We start from the raw sequence: 20,552 nt of genomic DNA, 5'->3' as shown, positions 1-20,552 counted from the left end.
TACCACAATCTTTTGCTTTTAAGTCGAGTTTTCTTTTTCGTATCGACACTTTTATATCGCGATGTTGTTTGTTGGCACTCCGTCGCTTACGACGTCGAGGGTTCCAATTGATCCGATCAACGGAACAGCCTGCTCGTGAAATTAACGTGCAAGTGGCTGAGCACTCCACAGACACGTGTACCCTTAACGTAGTTCTCGGGGATATTCAGCGTGACACAGTGTGACAAGGCTGACCCTTTGAATTACAGGCACACCAGAAACAGGAAGTAAGAGTGAGAGAAAGTTGTGGTGGAAGAGTACAGCAGGGTTCGCCAACATCCCCTGCTGGAGCCTCGTGGAGCTTTAGGTGTTTTCTCTCAATAAACGCTCACAACGCCCGGTCTGGGAATCGAAACTGCGAGTCCGCTACCCTAACCACTAGGCCATTGCAATGTACATTACTTCTATATACACCGTACGTAATGGCAGTTACCTCCCTGTCATTAGTCGTCTGCTTAAAGTAAAACTAGGCGAGGCTACTTATCAACATCATCAATGCAGCGGACTTGTGTCAATAACAAAACAGCTTAAACCAATTATTGTTGTTGCTGGAAAGACGGAAGTCTGTTTAATTCTAATCTTCACGCTGAAGAGTTCCACCACATGGTTAGCAACGTGTGCCACACTTATTTAAGGTACACGTACCTTGTGATACACGTGTTGCGTATTTTAATTTGTTTTTCTCCTAACCAAGCTTCTGTTGATTGAAAAGAATTTACTATTGTTATGATTATAAAGTATGAAAACTAATTACTAGTTTTCATTTTATATTTATTTTCGGAAAATATAGGTGTGTTTACAATATATTTTGTGTTGTGAATACTTCATAAAAATTAAAGCCATGGATATTCTCAATTCAGAAATAAACCTTTTTCAAGTGACTCTAAATATAGTGAACGATTCTGGTGATGCCATCGACCATTCTCTTGTTACAGATATCATTGTACAGCTCTTAACTCGGATATCGAAACGTGTATCTTCGAGCACCTGTATGGAGCAGTTAGTTCAAACCACACCTTCGCTTGATCGGATAATTAAAACATATCAAGACAAAAACATTGAATGTGTTGTATCAAGTGATGCGATTAAACCTATTATAGGTGAAATCGTCACTGAATTCTATTCAAAACTTTTACAATTTCAACATCATTTACCTCTCGGTTTTAGTATACCTTACGAACAGCTAGCACCGCTTTGTGATGTTTTTATTTTATGTCTAGACTTGTGCCCTCATTCAATCCAAAATAACATCATTCATATGTTTAAGACGTCGATTTTGCATTATATCCACGAAAACCCGACTGCTTTTGGTAAATATCAAATTACATGTACGTTTGTTGATGTTCGGATTGTTATCGAAACCTTAAAAAGAATTTTAAGGAAAGCCTCCGCTGTCAATTTTGAATTTCCGATCGTAGGAGAAATTGTCCAATGCCTGTACCCAGTATTTATTGAAGCTTTCAAAGTTTTTGATGAAACCTTAGTTGGTCAGATTAGTTGTACATTATTGAAAGATATGATACGATCTTGTGACGATAACTATTCACAAGCTGTAGCACTTTGGGCAGTTATTGCTGACATTTTAAAGGAGACTGAAACATGTTCAGACGAAGTTTATAACTGCAAACCACTGACCATTCTATGTTCTCTAGCTGACTTTTGGTTTCCTGTTAAACAGAATATTCAAAGTAAACAATTTCTAGATCTCCGTTGTGACCCGCTCTTCTGGAATTTATTGCAACAGGGGTTTAGTCAAAATAATTCGCTAGCGAGAAAACAGTCTATATATCTATTAAAACGAATTGTTGATTTATGCAATCAAACTCAGGAAAACTTGAAGTGTTCTCTTTCAGAAAGTCATCAAGTGCCATTATTTTGGTGGGACAAACAACATTCCCATCAACTAACAAAACTTTGGGACGATTTTATTATTCTGTTTGAAATATTCGAAGAAAAACAGGTATATATTTATTAATAAATTCCAGTTTATAATTACAATCACTCTTACATTTACATTCATTTTTAAAGTTCTATTTTGGTAGGCAGAGCTACACTAATTTACTTTACTTGTGAATTTAAAACCCGAAATAGCATTTCCAGGAATTCCTTTTCCTGTCTTACTGTTTAATGGAGATATTATTAACACTAATATGTTAAAACATTAACGATATTACACTAGTCTTAGCAACATCAATGCTTTGAATTATCTAGTATCAAACCATTCTCGTTTCTTTACACCAATCAGATTAAACTCTGTAATGATTATAACTACATCAAACATGCTATCAACCAGTAAAGAAATTTAGTCTATGTAGTCGCCGAAGGCAGGGTGGTCACAAGACACTGGCAGAATACATTAACCAGCTACTTGTATAAGAGATAGGAACACTAAGCAGTTGCCTGTGGACTTCATGGGTTTAGGGGCCCAATTCTGATCTACGAAGGCTGTGGTTTTCTGTCAATAAATATATATGACAGGGCTCCAGGGCATTAATTTGCTGTCAATAAATAATATAATAGGGCCCAGTGTAATTTGCCTAAGAGCCCAATTCTGATCAATAAAGAAATATGATAGGACCCAGTGCACTGATTTGCCCAGGGGGGAGTCAATGTTGAAATGACCCAATTCTGACCTATGTATGCTGTAATTTTCTGTTAGTGAATACTATAGGGCCCCAGTGTACTGATTTGCTCAGGGGCCTTGTGGGCTTAGGGCCCCAATCCTGATCCATGCATGCTGTGGCTTGCTGTCAGTAAATAAATACAATAGGGCCCAATGCATTGATTTGCCAAGAATGGGGTGGTGGTAGCACTAATGCTGCTAAGACAGCCTTGCTTTATGTTATGTATTTGCTCAAGCAGAACTGGTGGGGCACTTATTAGTATTTAAAATCAATTTTAAAACAACCAACAAGTAAACATTCATAAAACGATTGTTGATTCAGTTGGTAAAATTTGACCAAATGCTAAAGTAAAGGCTGAAAGTTTGAAAACCTATGGCACATTTTTCAGTATACAGCTGAAAAGTTAATTGAACAAATGGTCCAGATGGAGGGTTCTGATAAGCTATATCTGCTGTACCCTCGTGCTATAGTTTGAGCTGTGCTTATTGCATTCATTCACTAAGTATTACAACAGTAAGGAATGGTATATAACTATGAAATATGTTCTGTGATATTCCCACAAAGTAAGCTTGAAAAATTAAATTATTTTTCTTTTGTGCAGTTTATATGTGTATTTATGTGTGTGTGAGAGAGGGAGATAATCTTATTGATTTGATTTACTGATTACAATTTCTTTTAGGTACATATCATAAAACCTCTTCTTCCCCGTTTCTCAAATCTTGTGGAAGCCACTACAGACAATGGAGGTATGTAGCTTGTTGATGTATGCTATGCTCTGTTGATTGTGTTTCATGGACAAAGACAAGTTTAGTACTTATAACTAGAGAGTTCTTTTTTCTTCTCTTACATAAACATATGATTAGATTCCTTTCTTCTTGACACCCATTCCATTTCTCACTTCTTAGGGAGACTGCTCCCTAGCAGAAAGCTCTGAGAAAGAGAGCTTGGATAAAATGCAGAATATAAGAAATTGAAGTGTTTTACATATATTTTTCAATATTAAGATGTTTAGTTTTGTTTTTTTTGTTGCTGCAAATTTAAGTTGCAAACCATCCATCCGTCCATCCATTCTTGCTGTCAACTGTTCACTGAAGGGTTATGGGGGTAGAATCCTCAGGCAGTTCCTTATAGTTGGGTCTCAAGGGGTGTGTGTGTGCAAACCTAGCATTATGTGTTTCATAGTGAAAACGAAATTTCTATTTAATTGGGAATTGCCGGACAATTTTCTCTTCGAGTCTAACCATTTTAAGTCATAGGGGAAATGCGACCTATGTCGCAAATAGGCATATGAATATTGTATAAATTTTATAATTGAAAAATTTACTATATTTTGTATATACAAGTATGCCAGCCTGTGGGTGCAATAAAATGGGCTCGTGGGCGTAATTGTGCCTGCGGGCTGGGGTTTCCCCACCCCTGTTGTAGACAAACCTCTCATTACAAATTACCTCATATCTGTCAGTCTGGTTTATGTCTCCATCCTGTCTTACTCTCTATTTCGACAAATAACCACTGCACTCCTTTGAAGTTATTTCCTATATGCACTCTCTTACACACACACAAATATTTATCCATAACATCTGTCTCTCTTCTGGACATCTCTATTAGCTCTCACTTCTTTACCCCTTACACTAATCACTTTCCCTATTACTTCCCATCTATAACTTTCCACTAAATATAAAGAAGACATGCCATTTAATTGTCAATTGTGAAATTGTTTTATTCTGTTTTGTCATTTCTTATTGTTTCCTTGCTTTGTGACTAATATATTTTGTAATGTTTTACAATGGTAGGTTTTCTTCTGCATTCTTCCTGGCTTCTGGTTCTAATATCCCGTTGTCTCCTTCATGAAAACATTTTCCTTATCAAATGGGCTGTCAACGTTGCTCTAGATTTCAACCTAGTCACATGTCCTTTTATTTGGCAAGATCAAGAATCAGTGAGTTATAACTTCAATAACAATATTTTTGTTCTAATTTTGCATGCGTCATCATACTACAGAATTGTGTAACTGTATTTACAAATTCACTTTAAAATAAGAAAATGGAAAATATTTACATACAGATGTTTCTATCTAAAGACTTTCAAATTATACATAGAAATTCCTACTTAATCACCATTAATTCATATGCCTGTTTTCTTGTGATTTACTTTGGTTTTATTTCTCATTGTTCCTTGGGGCAAGTGTCTTCTACTGTAGCCTTGGGTTGACTAAAGCCTTCTGAGTGGATTTCATAGATGGAAACTGAAAGAAGCTCATCATATATATGTGTGTGTCTTTATGTCTGTGTTTATCCCCCATCACTGCTTGACAACTGGTGTTGGTGTGATTACATCCCAATAACTTAGCAGTTTGACAAAAGAAACCAATAGAATAAGTACCAGGCTATGAAAACACATAAGTATCGGGATCAATTCATTCAACTAAAAATTCATTAAAGTGGTGCTCCAGCATGGCTACAGTCTAAAGGTAAAACGAGTAAAAAAAAAAATAGAATAAAAGGTAAATCTTTAATTCTGCATAATGCAGAGTTTCATTTCAAAACTAAAACCTGAGCTAATGTAAATACTTCATTATTATTTAGAATATGTAATTTTTTTTTATTGTAGTACTTCTCTGGAAAATTTCTGGGTTCTTTGAAGGAAATTAAGTTATATGGACGGTATGTATTATCATCATTATCATCATCATCAACATTTAATGTCTGTTTTCCATCGTGGCATGAGTAGGATGGTTTAACAGGAACTGGCAAGGCCAGGAGCTGCACCAAGTTCCACAGTCTGTTTTAGCATGGATGCGCTTCCTAATGTCAACCACTTTACAGAGTGTACTGGGTGTTTTATGTGGCACCAGTACCCAGACCTATGCTTTTTACAATGCACTTTGGTTTTAAGATCTCAATTCTGTTGTGGTGGGCAGGTTTTCTTGAGCACAGATAATGTTACCATTGTTTAAGCATTAAAAACCTAATGTACTGAAAACATCGTAAAAAAATAAACAACAAATATGGAAATTATCTTTCTTCATTAGTATACTGATTAGTCATATATTCTTATGCTGATATTCTTATGAAGAAGGTTGCATGTGTCAACAATGACCTTACTAAAGTTTGAGTTTTCAAATATTTTATTAACTTGCATTGTTACAGATGTACATTCAATAAACTAATGGATCAATCTTCAATGAATACAATGGTTAGGAATCTTTTGCATATAACTTACTGGATAATGTAATGAAAATAGTGCAAGGAAATTAATCATTGCATATAATTAATATATGTTTGTGAATACTACAGTTAAAGTTTGTGCTTTTTGTCGACCATGACATGAGCATGTTACTTAAAAGTGAAAGCATGGGAGAGAGAAAACAACTTGTTGAGACAAACATAGATTCTCCTAGACAGCTACACAGCTCTCCGGTTAGGTTAAATTTGTCAGTCTTTTTATAGCTGTTAGCCATCCTTCAAAAAACTTTGTCCAAACTGTTTGATGGGAAAACTTGCTTACTTCTTTTGAATTTGCCACCTCACCTGTGCTGATTGGTTGTATCATATTCATGTGAGTGTTAATATCTTTTATGGCAACAATTTTCCTTTTATGGAAATATATTAGTTTCTGGTTCTAGATTGGATAAATCTGAGAGCTATGACTCAAATCGGTGTGGCCTTGTTATAAGGACTTTGAGAAGCATTTACATTCTTTATAAAATGTTATATATTATTCTGCTAATTCTTATTTTTATTATTTCAGGGAACCAGACACTAATTTTGGCTCCTGTCCTAAGATTGGAGATAGTTTGGCACATTTTTTTCTATCATGCTGGGAAGCTCTAGAAACTAAAGAAAGAAAAGGTAAGTTCATGAAATTTAGATGGTAAGACATACAGACAAGACATTTATTCAAAATTTTGCTGTAAACAATATTCTTGAAATGTTATTAACTTGGTAAATTATTAATACACGGAAAATAATTAATTAATTCCTTTATTGTTTACTTTTATATTGATTTAATTTTTGTTTTTTGTATCGGGGCAAAATTTTTGGTTTATTGGTTTACAGCAGTGGTTCCCATATTTTTTTCTCTGGGCTGCATTTTTGGAATGGAAATTTACATACGCCTGACCAAAGGTCCAGAGAGAGAGAATTAAAGGGAAATAACCGCGGATTGGAAGCGAGAACATTATCATTGATAACTGTCTCCTCCAATTTGCAGATTAGTTACTATATTCTTATTACTTGATATAATGCAAAAAAAATCCCAATGATAAAATCGATCGATAATTATTTATAACTATCTATACTGGGACTCATACATGCAATTACAAGTAATCCATAATAATATTTTAAATTTTGAAATCATATTTATTTTTGGCCAATGAATTTTTTGAAACTGTTTCCAAATGTTTGATTGTCTTTCAATAATTCCGCCTCACTGGCTATCCTCTTCTGCTGCACCGTTTGGGAATCACTGGTTTGTAGGATCAGGTGTAGCTGTGATGTAAGAAGTTCACTTCACATGCTTCTGGATGCAATCCCACTGTGTGGCACCTTGGGCAAGTGTCTTCTTGTGGTAGCTCCAAGTTGACCAAAGCCTTCTGAGTTGATTTGGTGGATGAAAACTGAAAACCTGTCACGTGTGTGTGTGTGTGTGTGTATGTTTGTTTGTGTGTCTTTCTTGACATCACTTGATTGTTGTTAATGAATATCATTCATTTCCAATAGTCTACGAAAACACGTCTGGACATGGGTAAATATTACCTTGCTTGGAAATGGGCGAAGATTAGTGACAGGAAGGGCATCTAACCACAAAAAATCTGCTCCAATAAACTCCATCCAACTTGTGTGAATAGAAAAAGTGGGCATTAAAACGATGTGATCATGTGAAAACTGATGAAAGGTCATGATTGATGATTACAAATACAAATATTTCCAACCTATTTTAAAAAATAGGAGAAAACCACATTTCATATGTTCTCAATTGTCTTTCTGTTTTTTAGCTAACTTCTTCTGTAAAGTCTTGGATACCATGAATTCACAAAGCTGGAGTCCTATCCCACTTGTATTTCTTTCTAGAGCACTAACAAAGCTACCTCAGTCTCCTTTATTAGATAAACCTGCCATTGTAAACATACGGTAAATTATCTATTTATGTGTATCATCTATCTTACATGTACCTTTCATTATCCCTATTAACTTCACCTTTTCTTTCATTTCATATTTTTTTTTTTGCTTGTTTTTATTCTTATGTTGAAATGTTGGATATAAAACTAGATTGACCCTTTAGCATTCAGATTTCTTTGTCAAATGTAATGCTTATTTATTCACGTTGTTCTTGAATTAATCACACATTATCTTGTAGCTTCAAGATTTCAATGTTGTGTTTGTATATTTTTAGAATTACTGCTCTCTTAGTCTTGGTGTGGATTGTGGAGTTCATGTTTCCTCCATGTGAGCAGGGTAGTGCCTTTTTCATATACAGTACAACATGTTTGGAGGGCCCAACTTTGTAGACAGGTTGCCTTCATATGGCTGAGAAGTCATTAAACTGAAGTGGGAATGTGTATGTGTACTTGCCAACCATATTGTCTTGGGTTTAGTCCTGCTGCACAGCACCTTGGGAGAGTCTTGTGAGTGGATTTGGTTAATGGAAACTAAAAGAAACTTGTGTGTGTGTGTGTGAGCTTGCATGTATGTGCCCCTTTGTCATGACATCTTGTGATGATTGTAAATGAGCATCACCATTATATAAACAATGTTGTTTGTTCCCAGTCTCCCATGAGAGACATATCTAACCATGGGAAATATTGAACTTGCATTGGAAACAGGTAGGGATTAGCAACAGAAATTCTGTCCAACCCCTACAAGCATAGAAAAGTGGATTTTAAAATAATTATGGTGATTCCATGATTTCTTACAAAAATAATCTTTGGGTTTTTTTTTTTTCATTTCTTTCCCGATATTTACAACAGTGAGATAGTTGTGACATGCCAACGAACTGTTGAAACTTACATACGAGGTGCCACTCAGTGTTTTCTGGCAGAAGCACTTATCAATCTGTTGGACTTTGTAAGTTTTCTTCTACATTGGAAAAGCAAAATGTTTTGATTAATATTTTAAAATCTTGTTTAAAATCTCGAGTCACTACTAACAGGAATTGCCTTTTTTCTTTTTTTCTTTTAGTCTTATTAGTAATATCCAAGTTAGATGTAACTTCTATTGAAGAGTTGCTTTAAAAATAGCAAAATAGGAAATTGAAGCTAAATATACAGAGAAGGAACTTTTCTACTGTTAGGATGAATGGTTAAAATGAAAGCAACTCTTTGTAGTCATTATTTTTATTGCCTTAATATTTTGATGAAGATCATATTCAATTTCTTTTTAGCTAGAAATTTAGTCTTTTGATTATTAAGTAAGAAATTAATATAGTTTAATGTCTATACCCTGATTTCCTATCTTAATGGTAGTTTTCTATGCTATTTAGTAATTTGTCTTTAAATTCACTATGTAACTGCTTAGTAATTATTTAAATACTGTTGGCTTGGAAAAGCTATGTGTAAAGAGAAAGGAGAAGGCTAACAATAGACGAATAACAATGTTGAAATATAAATACATGCATTGTTGATTGATTTTTCCTTGTATTGATCTTTTCTAATCAGACATTAGTGACACCTTCAGAGTGGGCCTACTGCGTCTCTGTTTTTTACCGAGATGAAAGCCTACAACGCAACAATTCTCTTTGGAAATGCTATGTCAGATGGCTTCAAAATAACATCACAAGTGATGCTTATGGAACTTGGGCAACAAAACCATTTATTCAAGCTTTGCATGATGCATTTCTGAATTACTTGAAAGATGGTAAGTTATTTTAGCTACTGTATCATTTATTAATACATGGAAATGTAAGATAGTTAGCCGACAGCATTATAAATGGAACAGTGATTTTTCAGAGAAATATAACTGTTGTCTTTGCTTAACACAAGTCAACTTCAATCTAGTTGGCTTACAATCAAAGACATTCTAGCTGTGACCTTTCTGTCTTTTATTCAAGCATAGTTGTCTCAAAAGGTGGCAAAGAGAGTCACACTGTGACTTTGTAACGCTAATCTTTTATACAAAACTTGTAATATTCTTTAACCCTTTAGTATTTGCATCACTCTGTCAAACCTAATGCTTATTTATTCACAATGTTTTCAACTAATTATTTATCATCTTGTAGCAGTGAGATCTCAATGATGTGATTGTGTATTTTCAAAATGATGTTGTAGAGTAAGTGTGAGAGGCAGGATCTGGCCAGTTTCAATATCAAAAAGGTTGACTATTTGAGCTGGGTATGGCTGATTTAAATGCTAAAGTGTTAATTTATCATATTTCACAATTTTCTTGTTTCATTATTATTATGATTTTCGAGACAACATTATATAATGTGATTTAGATGTACTACATATACTAACATAAATATTGGTTTTCAAAGTTTGGAGAGGGACAGTCAAGTGTACTGACCCCAGCCTTCAACTGTTATTCATTTTATCAACCCTGAAAGGATAAAAGGCTAAGTCAACCTTGAAACCCAGAACATAAATACAGACAAAATACTGCTAAGCATTTTACTTGGCATGCTAACAATTCTGCCAGCTCGTTGCCTTATATTAACATAAATATAGTTTTCAAATCTTGGCACAAGGCCAGCAAGTTCGTGGGGAGGGGATAAGTTGATTACATCCACCTCAGCCTTCAACTAGTGCTATTTTATTGACTCTGAAAAAATTAAAAGTTAAATTAACCTCATCAGAATTTGAACTCAGAATATAAAAATGGACAAAATATTTTGGCCAGCATGCTAACGATTCTGCCATCTCATCACTTTCATACTGACATAAATATTGCCAAGTGGTGTTGCATTTCAATGATTAATTATTAAACATACTTTCTTTTTTCTCCTATTTTAGATACTGTTTCTGTTATAGATGGTATTGAAGCTATCAAAATAGTGCGAACATTCTTTTTATGCTGTGATGCAGACATATTAACTTCAAAAGCAACAATGCCATCACCTGATCAAGAGACACAAGGGCGTCTGTCTGCAGACGATTTTCTTTTGCCTTTAATTGATATATTATTATCTTTAAACACTCACTCGTATCTTCCAGTTGGCAAAGCACATCGAGCCTTGCATTTATTACTTGTATTACTCGAGGAATTTGGAATGGGTAAGTGATCTTCCATGAAATGTTGATAATGAAAAACGAACTGTAATGAGTCTGTATTACTATTTATTCACTAAGAGCGGTGAAGATGGTCAGCTGGACAGAACCAAACCTATTTCCTTCATCTTCCTAATCTAAAACAACAGTCACATCCACTTGTGTTTACCATTCATTGCATTCTCTTCTGTTCCCATCCCCATCCATCTGCCATTCTCCTTTCACACTCTTGCAAACTTACCTACCCATTCACCCTATCAAATCCCCTGTAGTACTTCTCTTATTTCCTATTTCTTTACTGCCCACAGAGGGGCTACACACTGAGGGGACAAACAAGGACAGACAAATGAATTAAGTCGATTATATCGACCCCAGTGCATAACTGGTACTTATTAATCAACCCCAAAAGGATGAAAGGCAAAGTCGACCTTGTTGGAATTTGAACTCAGAACGTAGCGGCAGATGAAATACCGCTAAGCATTTCGCCCGGCTTCCTAACGTTTCTGCCAGCTCGCCGCCTTCTCTTCTTTCCACCTACACTCTGACACTTCTTCACCCTCACCTCTCCTTTTCCAACTGGGGTGATGGTGGTAGGTTGCAAGAAAGTGTGTGGCTTACTAGTTAGTCTATTTGGCTCAAGATTGCAAGGTTGTGAGTTCAATTCTTAGCAATGCATTGTGTCCTTGAGCAAGACACTTTATTTCACATTGCTCCAGTCCACTCAGCTGGCAAAAATGAGTTCTACCTGTAGTCCAAGGGGCCAGCCTTTTCACATTCTGTGTCACATTGAATCTCCCTGACAACTGCATAAAGGGTATATCTCTGTGGAGTACTCAGCCACTTGCATGTTAATTTCACGAGCAGGCTCATCCATTGATTGGATCAACTGGAACACTTGTCATCATAACCGACAGAGTACCCAGCCATGGGGGTAAGGACAAACCCAATGACACGTCTGCACACACATATTTATTGTACATATACACATATATACAATGGGTTTCCACTCAGTTTCTTTCTACCAAATTCCCTCATAAGGCACCAGCCTGGAGCTACTGTAAAAGACACTTGCCTCAGGTGTCATACAGTGAGACTGAACCCAAAACCATATGGTTAAAGCAAGCTTCTTAACCACTCAGCCATGCTTGGTCATTTTGTGTTTCAAGAAAAATTCTGAATGTTTTACATTAAATGATATTTTTAGCTTATTTTCTGATAAACGTTTTCTTTTTCATTTCAAGATGAATTACAAAGAGAAGAGAATGATTCTGTCTCAAAATTAATTTTCCATATTGTTACAAAATGTGCGAGTGAGACAGTGAAGTATATTTCCTGTCAGATTACTTACGAAATTGAATGTGTAAGTGACATTATTAATATTTTCTTCATTTAGTACCATTTTCCTTAAGTGCTTTTTTTTCTTCTCTTTAATTCTTTAGCATTTAAACTGGCCATATCTGACCTATATGTTCTACCTGTTTTACATTCAAATTGGCCAGGTCTAGCTTCTCACACCTGCCCTTCAATGTCATTCTAAAAATATACAAACACAACATTGAAATCTTGGAGCTACGAGATAATGCATGGTTAATTCAAAACAATGTGAATGAATAAGTATCACATTTGACCAAGTCATGTGAATGACCAAGTCTCTGAATGCTAAAGGGTCAAGCGTTCTCTGAACCCTTTGCTTGTCTGTTTTAAATGTCCGTGCTTGTTTTTAGACTTAGCCCTCATTTGATACATTCAGAGTGGTATAAATCTTTCTCTGGTGGTTGAAAAAAGTTAGGAATGTCTATTATATACGATGCATAGATGCCAAGATAATATGTCCTGTGTATCCTGTGTCATACATAGAACAAACAAAGGGTTAATTAAGTAAAAAAACAAAAATTAATAAATAAACAACCAGTTACGAAATGAAATTCTTTCCAAATGAGGAAGAAAAGAAATTGCTAATAAGTATTAATTTGTTTAATTGTGTGATTGAACAGTTTGTAACATATCCCACACCTTCATCTGATAGTTTATTTGTTATATTATTTACTTTGAGATGGAATGCAGAGGGTTTGGTAGGCCAATCTCGATCCCTTTGCAGAGCTTACAACATGCTTGACATCACAGGGGTCAGGTTGACGGACAGAAAGTCTGTGGAGGCAGCAGAGTTTGCCTCAAGCTGGCTGTGGATTAGGAGGTGTGGGCCCTGGAAGGAGCAGTATTACCAAGGGCAGTGCTAACTGAACACAAGATTGGTGTCTAGTGTTGAAAGACCCAAAACACCTAATGACCTCAAGAAACATTACTGATGATGTATAGAAAATCTTCAAAGCTTAAAATAGAGCAGTTCCTCTCCCTCCCTCCCTCTCTCTTTCTCTTGTTAGCTACTTCATTTCTTTTACCAGTTATTTGATTTTAATGGCTAATAGATAAACCACAGAAACTCATAACTAATTTTATGATATCTAATGTATTTCATCAGTTGGATCACACAGAACTCCTTCATATCTACTGCCATCTCATCTTGAAATATGTTGAATGGAACCTATGGGATCACATCATTGAAGATATCAGTTTACTGATTTCAACTTGTATTGAACTCCTTAAAAGATCAAGCAAGCCTCCATCAGATGTAAGACCAAATCTATATTTTCTTTCTTAGATCTATAAACAGCCTTTCATTTTAGCATGACATTTTAGCCATTTTAATGTCCGAAATTGTTTTTTTTTTTAATTATTGCACAAGAGATATATTTTATATTATTTGAAACAATCATATGTGTTATGAAATTGATATTAAGATTATGTAATCAATTTTTAATTTAAAATTTGAATCACTTGAAATCATCCACCTTCAATTTCTAAGGGTGACACTTATCACCATAATCATTTAACACCCATTTTCCATGCTGGCATCGGTTCAATGGTTTGATAGGGGCTGGCAAGCTGGGGAGTTACACCAGGCTCCAGTTGCCTGTTTTGGCATAGTTTCTATGGCATTATGCCAACCACTTTATAGAGTGAACTGAGTGCCTTTTGTATGGCACCAGCACAAGTGCTTCCTACATGGTACTGGCGTGGGTACTTCTAATGTGTTACCAGCATCGGTGCTTTTTGCCTGGCACCGTACAATGTTGGATGATATTTTCTTTCTGTTCCTTGTTATTACTGGCTGATATTGTGGTGTACTATTTGTGTCATAACTTCTTTAAAAAAGAAAATCATTTGTTCATACAAGTATGGATAAATAAATACTAAAAAAAAAAGAAAATGAAAATAAAATTTTTTTAATGACATTTCTTTTTGGGAATTATGAAAATTTATTTTTTATTTTGAACACAACTACAGGTTTCTATCTCAAGCCAGATATTGCAGGCCTTCGCAATGAGTCTTTTAGGAACAATAACCAAAATTTTGTATCATAATAAACTCTGTTATTCTCATTGTGAAATTCAGTCAATGTTGAAAGACTTCTCTAAAGATTTTGACAGCAATTACTTGAATCTCATCAAACCCAATTCCCTGGAATGTGAAAACAGGTGAGTAATAATGTTATTAATGTAGACGGGTTGGTTTTAAGCTTAGAAATCCTTACTTTAACCTTGTTTTATTTCAGTAAATTTAAAATCTTTTACATTCATTTTTTTCCCTTCTTGTTAGGGTGGGACAGTTTTTTGTTGGTACACTTGTTTTTTACTGGCGGATCCTCCTATTTTTAAATAACGGATGAAGGTTCCACGACTTTTTGCTGAATAACCTGCACAGACGATTTGTTTATTGTGATCAAATGTTTCTGCTGGACATTAGCTCACTTTTTCCATCAAATCAATATTGTCTGAACAGGTGAACAGTATGTTACATGTCAGACGTTAAAGAGATCACAAAGTAATGTGAAATGAAGTGCTTCCATGAAGCATACAATGCACCATCCAATCTAGGAATTGAAACCATGATCTTGAGATCATAAGTGCAACACCCTAACCGCTAGGCCACACGCCTTCACTTATTTTACTACAGACCATTTAACTGCAATGTAGGACTAGAATCTGTTTTTCATTATCAAATAAACTAGAGAAGGCAGTAGTGTGGACAAAACACAATAACTGTAGTAAAGCTTGAATTCATCACAATATAAACCCTTTCTTCTAATCTCAAAACGAAGCACTTTCTTAAGCTTTGATAAAATCCAATACATTTTCCTGAATGTGCCATTCATTTCGTAACAAATGTTGGGTACACAAGTCTTTATTACTATTTAACATTTAAAAAATTTTATCTTCTGCTAATTAAAGTGAAAAATCGAGCTTTAAAACATTGGTTAGTCTAGTTTTTGAAATATTTATAAAAATTATCTTTATTATTATTTCATATAATGTACAACAGATTAAACTATTGGAAAAGAAAAATTTCTAACATTTGGGTACAACAAGTAACTTTAGATGCCAAGAGCAATCCTAAGTATTCTACCTGTTCCTAATAACACTGTTTTCTGGAGCGGTACTAAACCAGGTGTGATACCTATTTCCTTTATCCATCTATTCCTGTGAGGTGGCAGAATTGTTAGCTCACTGGACGAAATGCTTAGCAGTATTTTGCCTGTTGCTATGTTCTGAATTCAAATTCCACCAAGGTTGACTTTGCTTTTCATCTTTGCAGGGTCAATAAATTAAGTGAAACACTGGGGTCAATGTAATCAACTAGTCCCCTTCCTACAACTATCAGGCCTTGAGCCTTTAGTAGAAAGCATTATCATCATTATCATCATCATCATCAGCATCATCATTGTTATTATTATTATCTGTTTTTTTTTGTTTTTTTTTAACAGTGTGAAAGATGCTGACAAAAATCAATTATTAAGATACGCATGGGGTAAACTCAGCAGCCTTTATTCCATCAACAGATGGTGGTGTATGCTGTACTTTAGCCAAATTCAAGAAAAGTCAGTCTCTAATTTGAATGAGTCTGAAAAGTTACTCCAACAAACAATGGATGCTCTTTGCCTTGGTTCTGGTGACAGTGCTTTACCAATGCTTAAGTGCCTCGAAAATGATATTGCTCAGGTAAAAATATGATATTGCTTTGGTAAGTGGATATTGTTTTCATTAAGTCATCTGTGACAGAAATTTGCAATGCTTACAAAATAAGACATTCCTTCCTATCTTGAGTTTTATATATCTTATTGCAGCCATTCATTAATCTTTCCTTGGGAAATATATCGAACTCAACTTCAAGCTTCATTGTTTTAATATATCATTGTATTTTTCGTAATAGGTAGCCTCTGAGTCAACTTACTGTGATATTATTGTCAATGCAATGAATGTTGCATGGAATCGCATTGAAGAAGAACACAAGTCCGCAGCTTATTGGCAGTTGTTTGAAGCCTATGTTACTAGTTGCTTCCAAACTGAGACCATCAGATCTGCGCCTGATTCTTCTATCAATAAATTTCTTCAGGAGGTAATGTTTCTTGAATCCTTAATTTTGTATTTTTTTATGTTTCATCTTTCTTCTTTTTTTTGTTTCTGTTGTTGGACTGCAGCCATGAAGGGTCAAACAAATTGACCTCAGTATTTCTTTTTAAGTTTGGTACTTACTTTGTCAGTCTCTATTACTGAACTGCAAAGTTGCAGATATGTAAAAGAAACTGACACTGGTTGTCAAACATAAACACAGACACAGACACACACACACACACTCAAAGGGCTTCCAAACAGTTTCTGTTACCCAAATTCACTCACAAGGCATTGGTGAACCTGTTGAATATATGTCTCTAAGGTGCAGCACAATGGGACTGAACTGAAAACCACATGGTTGCAAAACTAGCTTCTTAACCACACAGCCATATCTGCACCTCTTTTGTTAAGTATTTAGATTCATAACGACTTGCTTTTAATCTTAAACTTTTGAGAATTTTGTGTAAATATTTTTTTAAAAAAATTTGGTTGTTTAAGCAAGAAAGTATATTTACTGCAGAGTTATTTTTCGTTTTGTCTTTAATATTTTCAGTATTGTGATTATGCTTTCAAATGAATTTTTGTTTTGTTCTGATGACCACACAAAAACATATTAAAACTAATCTCTTATCTCCTAATATAATAACGAGTGTAGTGTTTATATATATATATATTTGTACATATATATATACACACATATATATATATATATATTTGTTCAGAATCACACCAGATGTGGAGGAGGAGATGAAATAGCAATTCAGTGAAGGAGAAGTAGTGAGAGAAATAACCCTGACTGAAAGGGAGTGAAAGAAAGTAATAGAAATGAGAGAAAGGAAGGGGTGATAGATAAATAAAGAAGGAAGGGATGAAAAAAATCAGCATTTCATCTCTGTGTGAGTATATGAGTGTATGTGTGTGCATGTACAAGGGAAGTATGTGAATGTATGTGTGATTGTTATGTACCTTATGTATATATAAATTACTACAATTAGCCATCATAAATGATGGCATGTGGTGAGCTATTATGGTCATTGTTTCCAATGTCATTTTAATTTTGTGTCTTTAAGCCTGAAATATTTCTGTGATTGTCAGTTATTTTATTTTTATCATATATTATATTATCGTTTGAAAATGAATGAAATGACTTTTACTGATGCTTCAAGATATAAGATAATCTATGGTTTGTCATGCTTCATATAATTACTTAAACTAGTAATTGCATGAGAAACCTAATTAAAATTAGCTGTCATTATAATTGAAACAGTGTACTATTTGTAAAGGGACTTGACATATCAAATAGATCACAACTCAACTTAATCAACTTTCTTAATTATTTATGAATCCTTTAAATAAATTGATTGCATTAGTGAAGAGGATAATTTTGTTAATCCTTCTTCTTTTAGCTCTTTAGCATTCATCAAAATTTCAAAGCTACAAGATAATACATGATTAATTCAAAGCAATCTGAATAAACAAGCATTGCACATTTGACAGAGTAATTTGCTGAATGCTAAATGTTAAAACCACAATATGATGTATCAGAGAGAAAGAGAGAGTCTGTAGCAAATGATAGTGCTAGATGCATTTCAGCCTTGTTAGGCATTATCAATAACACATACTCACTGCTTATGTGAAATCTGTCACCATAGATATATAATGAAACAGTGAAAAGCAATCATTGGTGTTGCTGGTAGGAACCCAGCTGAATAAAAGCCCATTATATGCAACAGAAGCAGTATTAAATTAAAATAGCCATTTACATAGACTTAAATAATTTGAATGTGTTAGGGAAAATAAGATTTAGTATTTCCTTCTTGTTTTAAACTTTAATGATTTTCATTTGATGTTTCTTCTCATGCAGGAACATTATCTGATTGTCATGTTCAGAATTCAAAGAAATTGTTTCATTTTTATCTAATTTTTTTTTCTTTGCTAGAATAGTGAACTAATTCTTCAAATAGGAGAGGAGAGAACTGGTATGGCAAATATTTTCATTAAACATTTATGCAAAGTCTTTCAAAGTGATGGAATGATTCAGTATGCTGAAAATTTCACCAGAACTATAATTAATGCTTGTACATATGGAACCGTGTATCGGAAAAATGAAAGGTAGGTTCATGCTCCCACCGAATAACCTTAACTGACCTCTCTCTTGTTACCAATGTCATTTTAATTTTGTGTCTTTAGGCCTGAAATATTTCTGTGGTTGTCAGTTATTTTATTTTCATTATATATTATATTATCGTTTGTATACCATGACCATAATAGCTTACCCATTACTTCCAGACATAATCTTTTATATATCAAGGATTACAATATCCAATGCTTCCTAGCCATGTGGCCTTGGGTTGGTTAAATTCCACTGTGTGGCACTTTGGGCAAAGATCTTCTACACTAGTCTTGAGCCAACCAAAACTGTGTGAGTGGATCTGACAGGTGGAAACTGGAAGAAGACTGTCTTTTATATGTATTTTTTGCATGATGGTTGTAAGTGAGCATCACTGTCATACAAGTGATGATGAGGGCGGCGGCGGCAGCGGCGAACCAATGTTCTGAGGAGGTTCCAAGGGGTCAGTGTTCTGAAGAGGTTGTAGAAGGTTGATGTTCTGGGGTTAAAGGTTAGTGTGGCACTTATTGGGTTGGACACAACAAGGGTGTTATGTAGATTACAGTGATTGTTTTTAAATTTTGTATAGATTCCAAGAGTTTGTTGTGAAGTTCTTATTCTGTTTTATTTTAAGATTCCGACAAGATGTCTCTGCTTTTATTGGCAGCATTCAAAATGAATGTGCCATCAATGAACTCCAATCTAAGTAAGTGACCATCTTCCATTTTGTTCTTCTTGTTTTAGTCACAAAACATTTTTATTATTTGTGTTGTTTTTTATTGTTTTAATTTGTATTCTAAATGAAAACAGTTGAAAATTAGAATATTTTGTTGTCTTTTTTTTTTTTTAGATACTAGAAATATCTAAGATTTAGTACACAGATATTTGTTTCTTAACATTACTAGAAGACATAATTCTGAACTAAAATAAAACAAATTGTAGCTAAATCATAAAAGAATGTATTTATATTTAGTCTTCAACAAAAATTTCCAAAATTAAAAAAAAAATTGAAAATATTTGTGTTGCAGCTTTTCTAAGTGTGATATTGAAGTACGAATGTTGACAATTAACTGGTTAACACAGCTCAATGTCTCTGATTCCAAGCACTGCAGATTAGTACATTCCTTGATTATAGCTTTAATAGAAAAGCACAGAGAAATTAACCAATGCAGATCATACCGTAACTTTGCCAATTCCTTACCACATCGCCTCAAACAAAGGATAATCCAAGCATTAGTTTTGTTCAAAGAATTTATATTAGAAGTAAGTGATGTTCTTTTTAATTTTATTCTCTGATATGAAAGAATTAGAAATTGAATGTTAAATATTGAAAAAAATATTGGTTTCAAATTCTGGCACAAAGCCAGCAATTTCGTGGTGGTGGGTAAGTCAGTAACATTGGCCCCCAGTATTCAATGGGTAATTATTTTATCGACCGTGAAAGGATGAAATGCAAAGTCTACCTTGGCAGAATCTGAACTCAGAACATGAAGACAGATGAAATGTTGTTAAGCATTTTGCCCAGCATGTTAACGGTTCTGCTAGCTCACCACCAAATATTAAAAAAATAAAATTGGGGTTTCATATTTTGGCACTGGCCAGCAATTTTGCAGGAGGGGTAAGTCAATTATATTGACTTCAATCCTCAACTTGTACTTACTTTATCAGCCTTGAAAAGATGAAAGGCAAAGTCAACCACAGTGGAATTTGAAGTCAGAACATAAAGACAGACAATATGCTATGTTGTTATGCATTTTGCTCAGCATGCTAACAATTTAGACAGCTTGCCACCAAATATTGAAAAAATATTGAAATTAGAAATAACATCATCATCGTCGTTTAACGTCCGCTTTCCATGCTAGCATGGGTTGGACGATTTGACTGAGGACTGGTGGACCAGGAGGCTACACCAGGCTCCAATCTGATTTGGCAGAGTTTCTACAGCTGGATGCCCTTCCTAACACCAACTACTCCGGGAGTGTAGTGGGTGCTTTTATGTGCCACCGGCACAAGAAAACATTTCTGACACTTCTTTAAGGCCTTGACCAAAATAGGTATGATTTATGATTCCCTTTGGTAAAGCCTAATTTATCATGCTATTTACCATTTATTTTCGCATTGCTGGCATG

The 20,552-nt window shown here is 34.6% G+C and overlaps 1 protein-coding gene across 2 annotated transcripts in view; it reads left to right on the top strand.

Moving 5' to 3' along the window:
• Positions 1-481: 481 nt before the first annotated feature.
• The window catches only part of LOC106874871 (tRNA (guanosine(18)-2'-O)-methyltransferase TARBP1), a 29,894-nt gene continuing 9,823 nt past the window's right edge, over positions 482-20,552 (top strand). Inside the window, exons 1-17 of one of the 2 annotated variants that reach the window (XM_089359351.1) lie at positions 482-1,999; positions 3,343-3,409; positions 4,457-4,602; positions 5,274-5,326; positions 6,414-6,514; positions 7,660-7,795; positions 8,632-8,728; positions 9,319-9,517; positions 10,609-10,869; positions 12,105-12,223; positions 13,343-13,492; positions 14,209-14,399; positions 15,686-15,920; positions 16,132-16,317; positions 18,253-18,425; positions 19,058-19,129; positions 19,452-19,686. In XM_089359351.1, the coding sequence (XP_089215477.1) occupies positions 881-1,999; positions 3,343-3,409; positions 4,457-4,602; positions 5,274-5,326; positions 6,414-6,514; positions 7,660-7,795; positions 8,632-8,728; positions 9,319-9,517; positions 10,609-10,869; positions 12,105-12,223; positions 13,343-13,492; positions 14,209-14,399; positions 15,686-15,920; positions 16,132-16,317; positions 18,253-18,425; positions 19,058-19,129; positions 19,452-19,686 (3,540 nt within the window). In that variant the 5' untranslated portion in view covers positions 482-880. The remainder of the gene's footprint in view (positions 2,000-3,342; positions 3,410-4,456; positions 4,603-5,273; positions 5,327-6,413; positions 6,515-7,659; positions 7,796-8,631; positions 8,729-9,318; positions 9,518-10,608; positions 10,870-12,104; positions 12,224-13,342; positions 13,493-14,208; positions 14,400-15,685; positions 15,921-16,131; positions 16,318-18,252; positions 18,426-19,057; positions 19,130-19,451; positions 19,687-20,552) is intronic. The other variant, XM_089359352.1, reaches the window with a different exon arrangement.

The sequence above is a fragment of the Octopus bimaculoides genome, chromosome 11 (assembly GCF_046866305.1).
Source record: "Octopus bimaculoides isolate indiv1 chromosome 11, ASM4686630v1, whole genome shotgun sequence".
In the NCBI taxonomy this organism is placed as follows: Eukaryota; Metazoa; Mollusca; class Cephalopoda; order Octopoda; family Octopodidae; genus Octopus; species Octopus bimaculoides.
The sequence above is the reverse complement of the archived record's forward strand: the minus strand, read 5'-3'. Positions and strand labels throughout refer to the sequence as shown.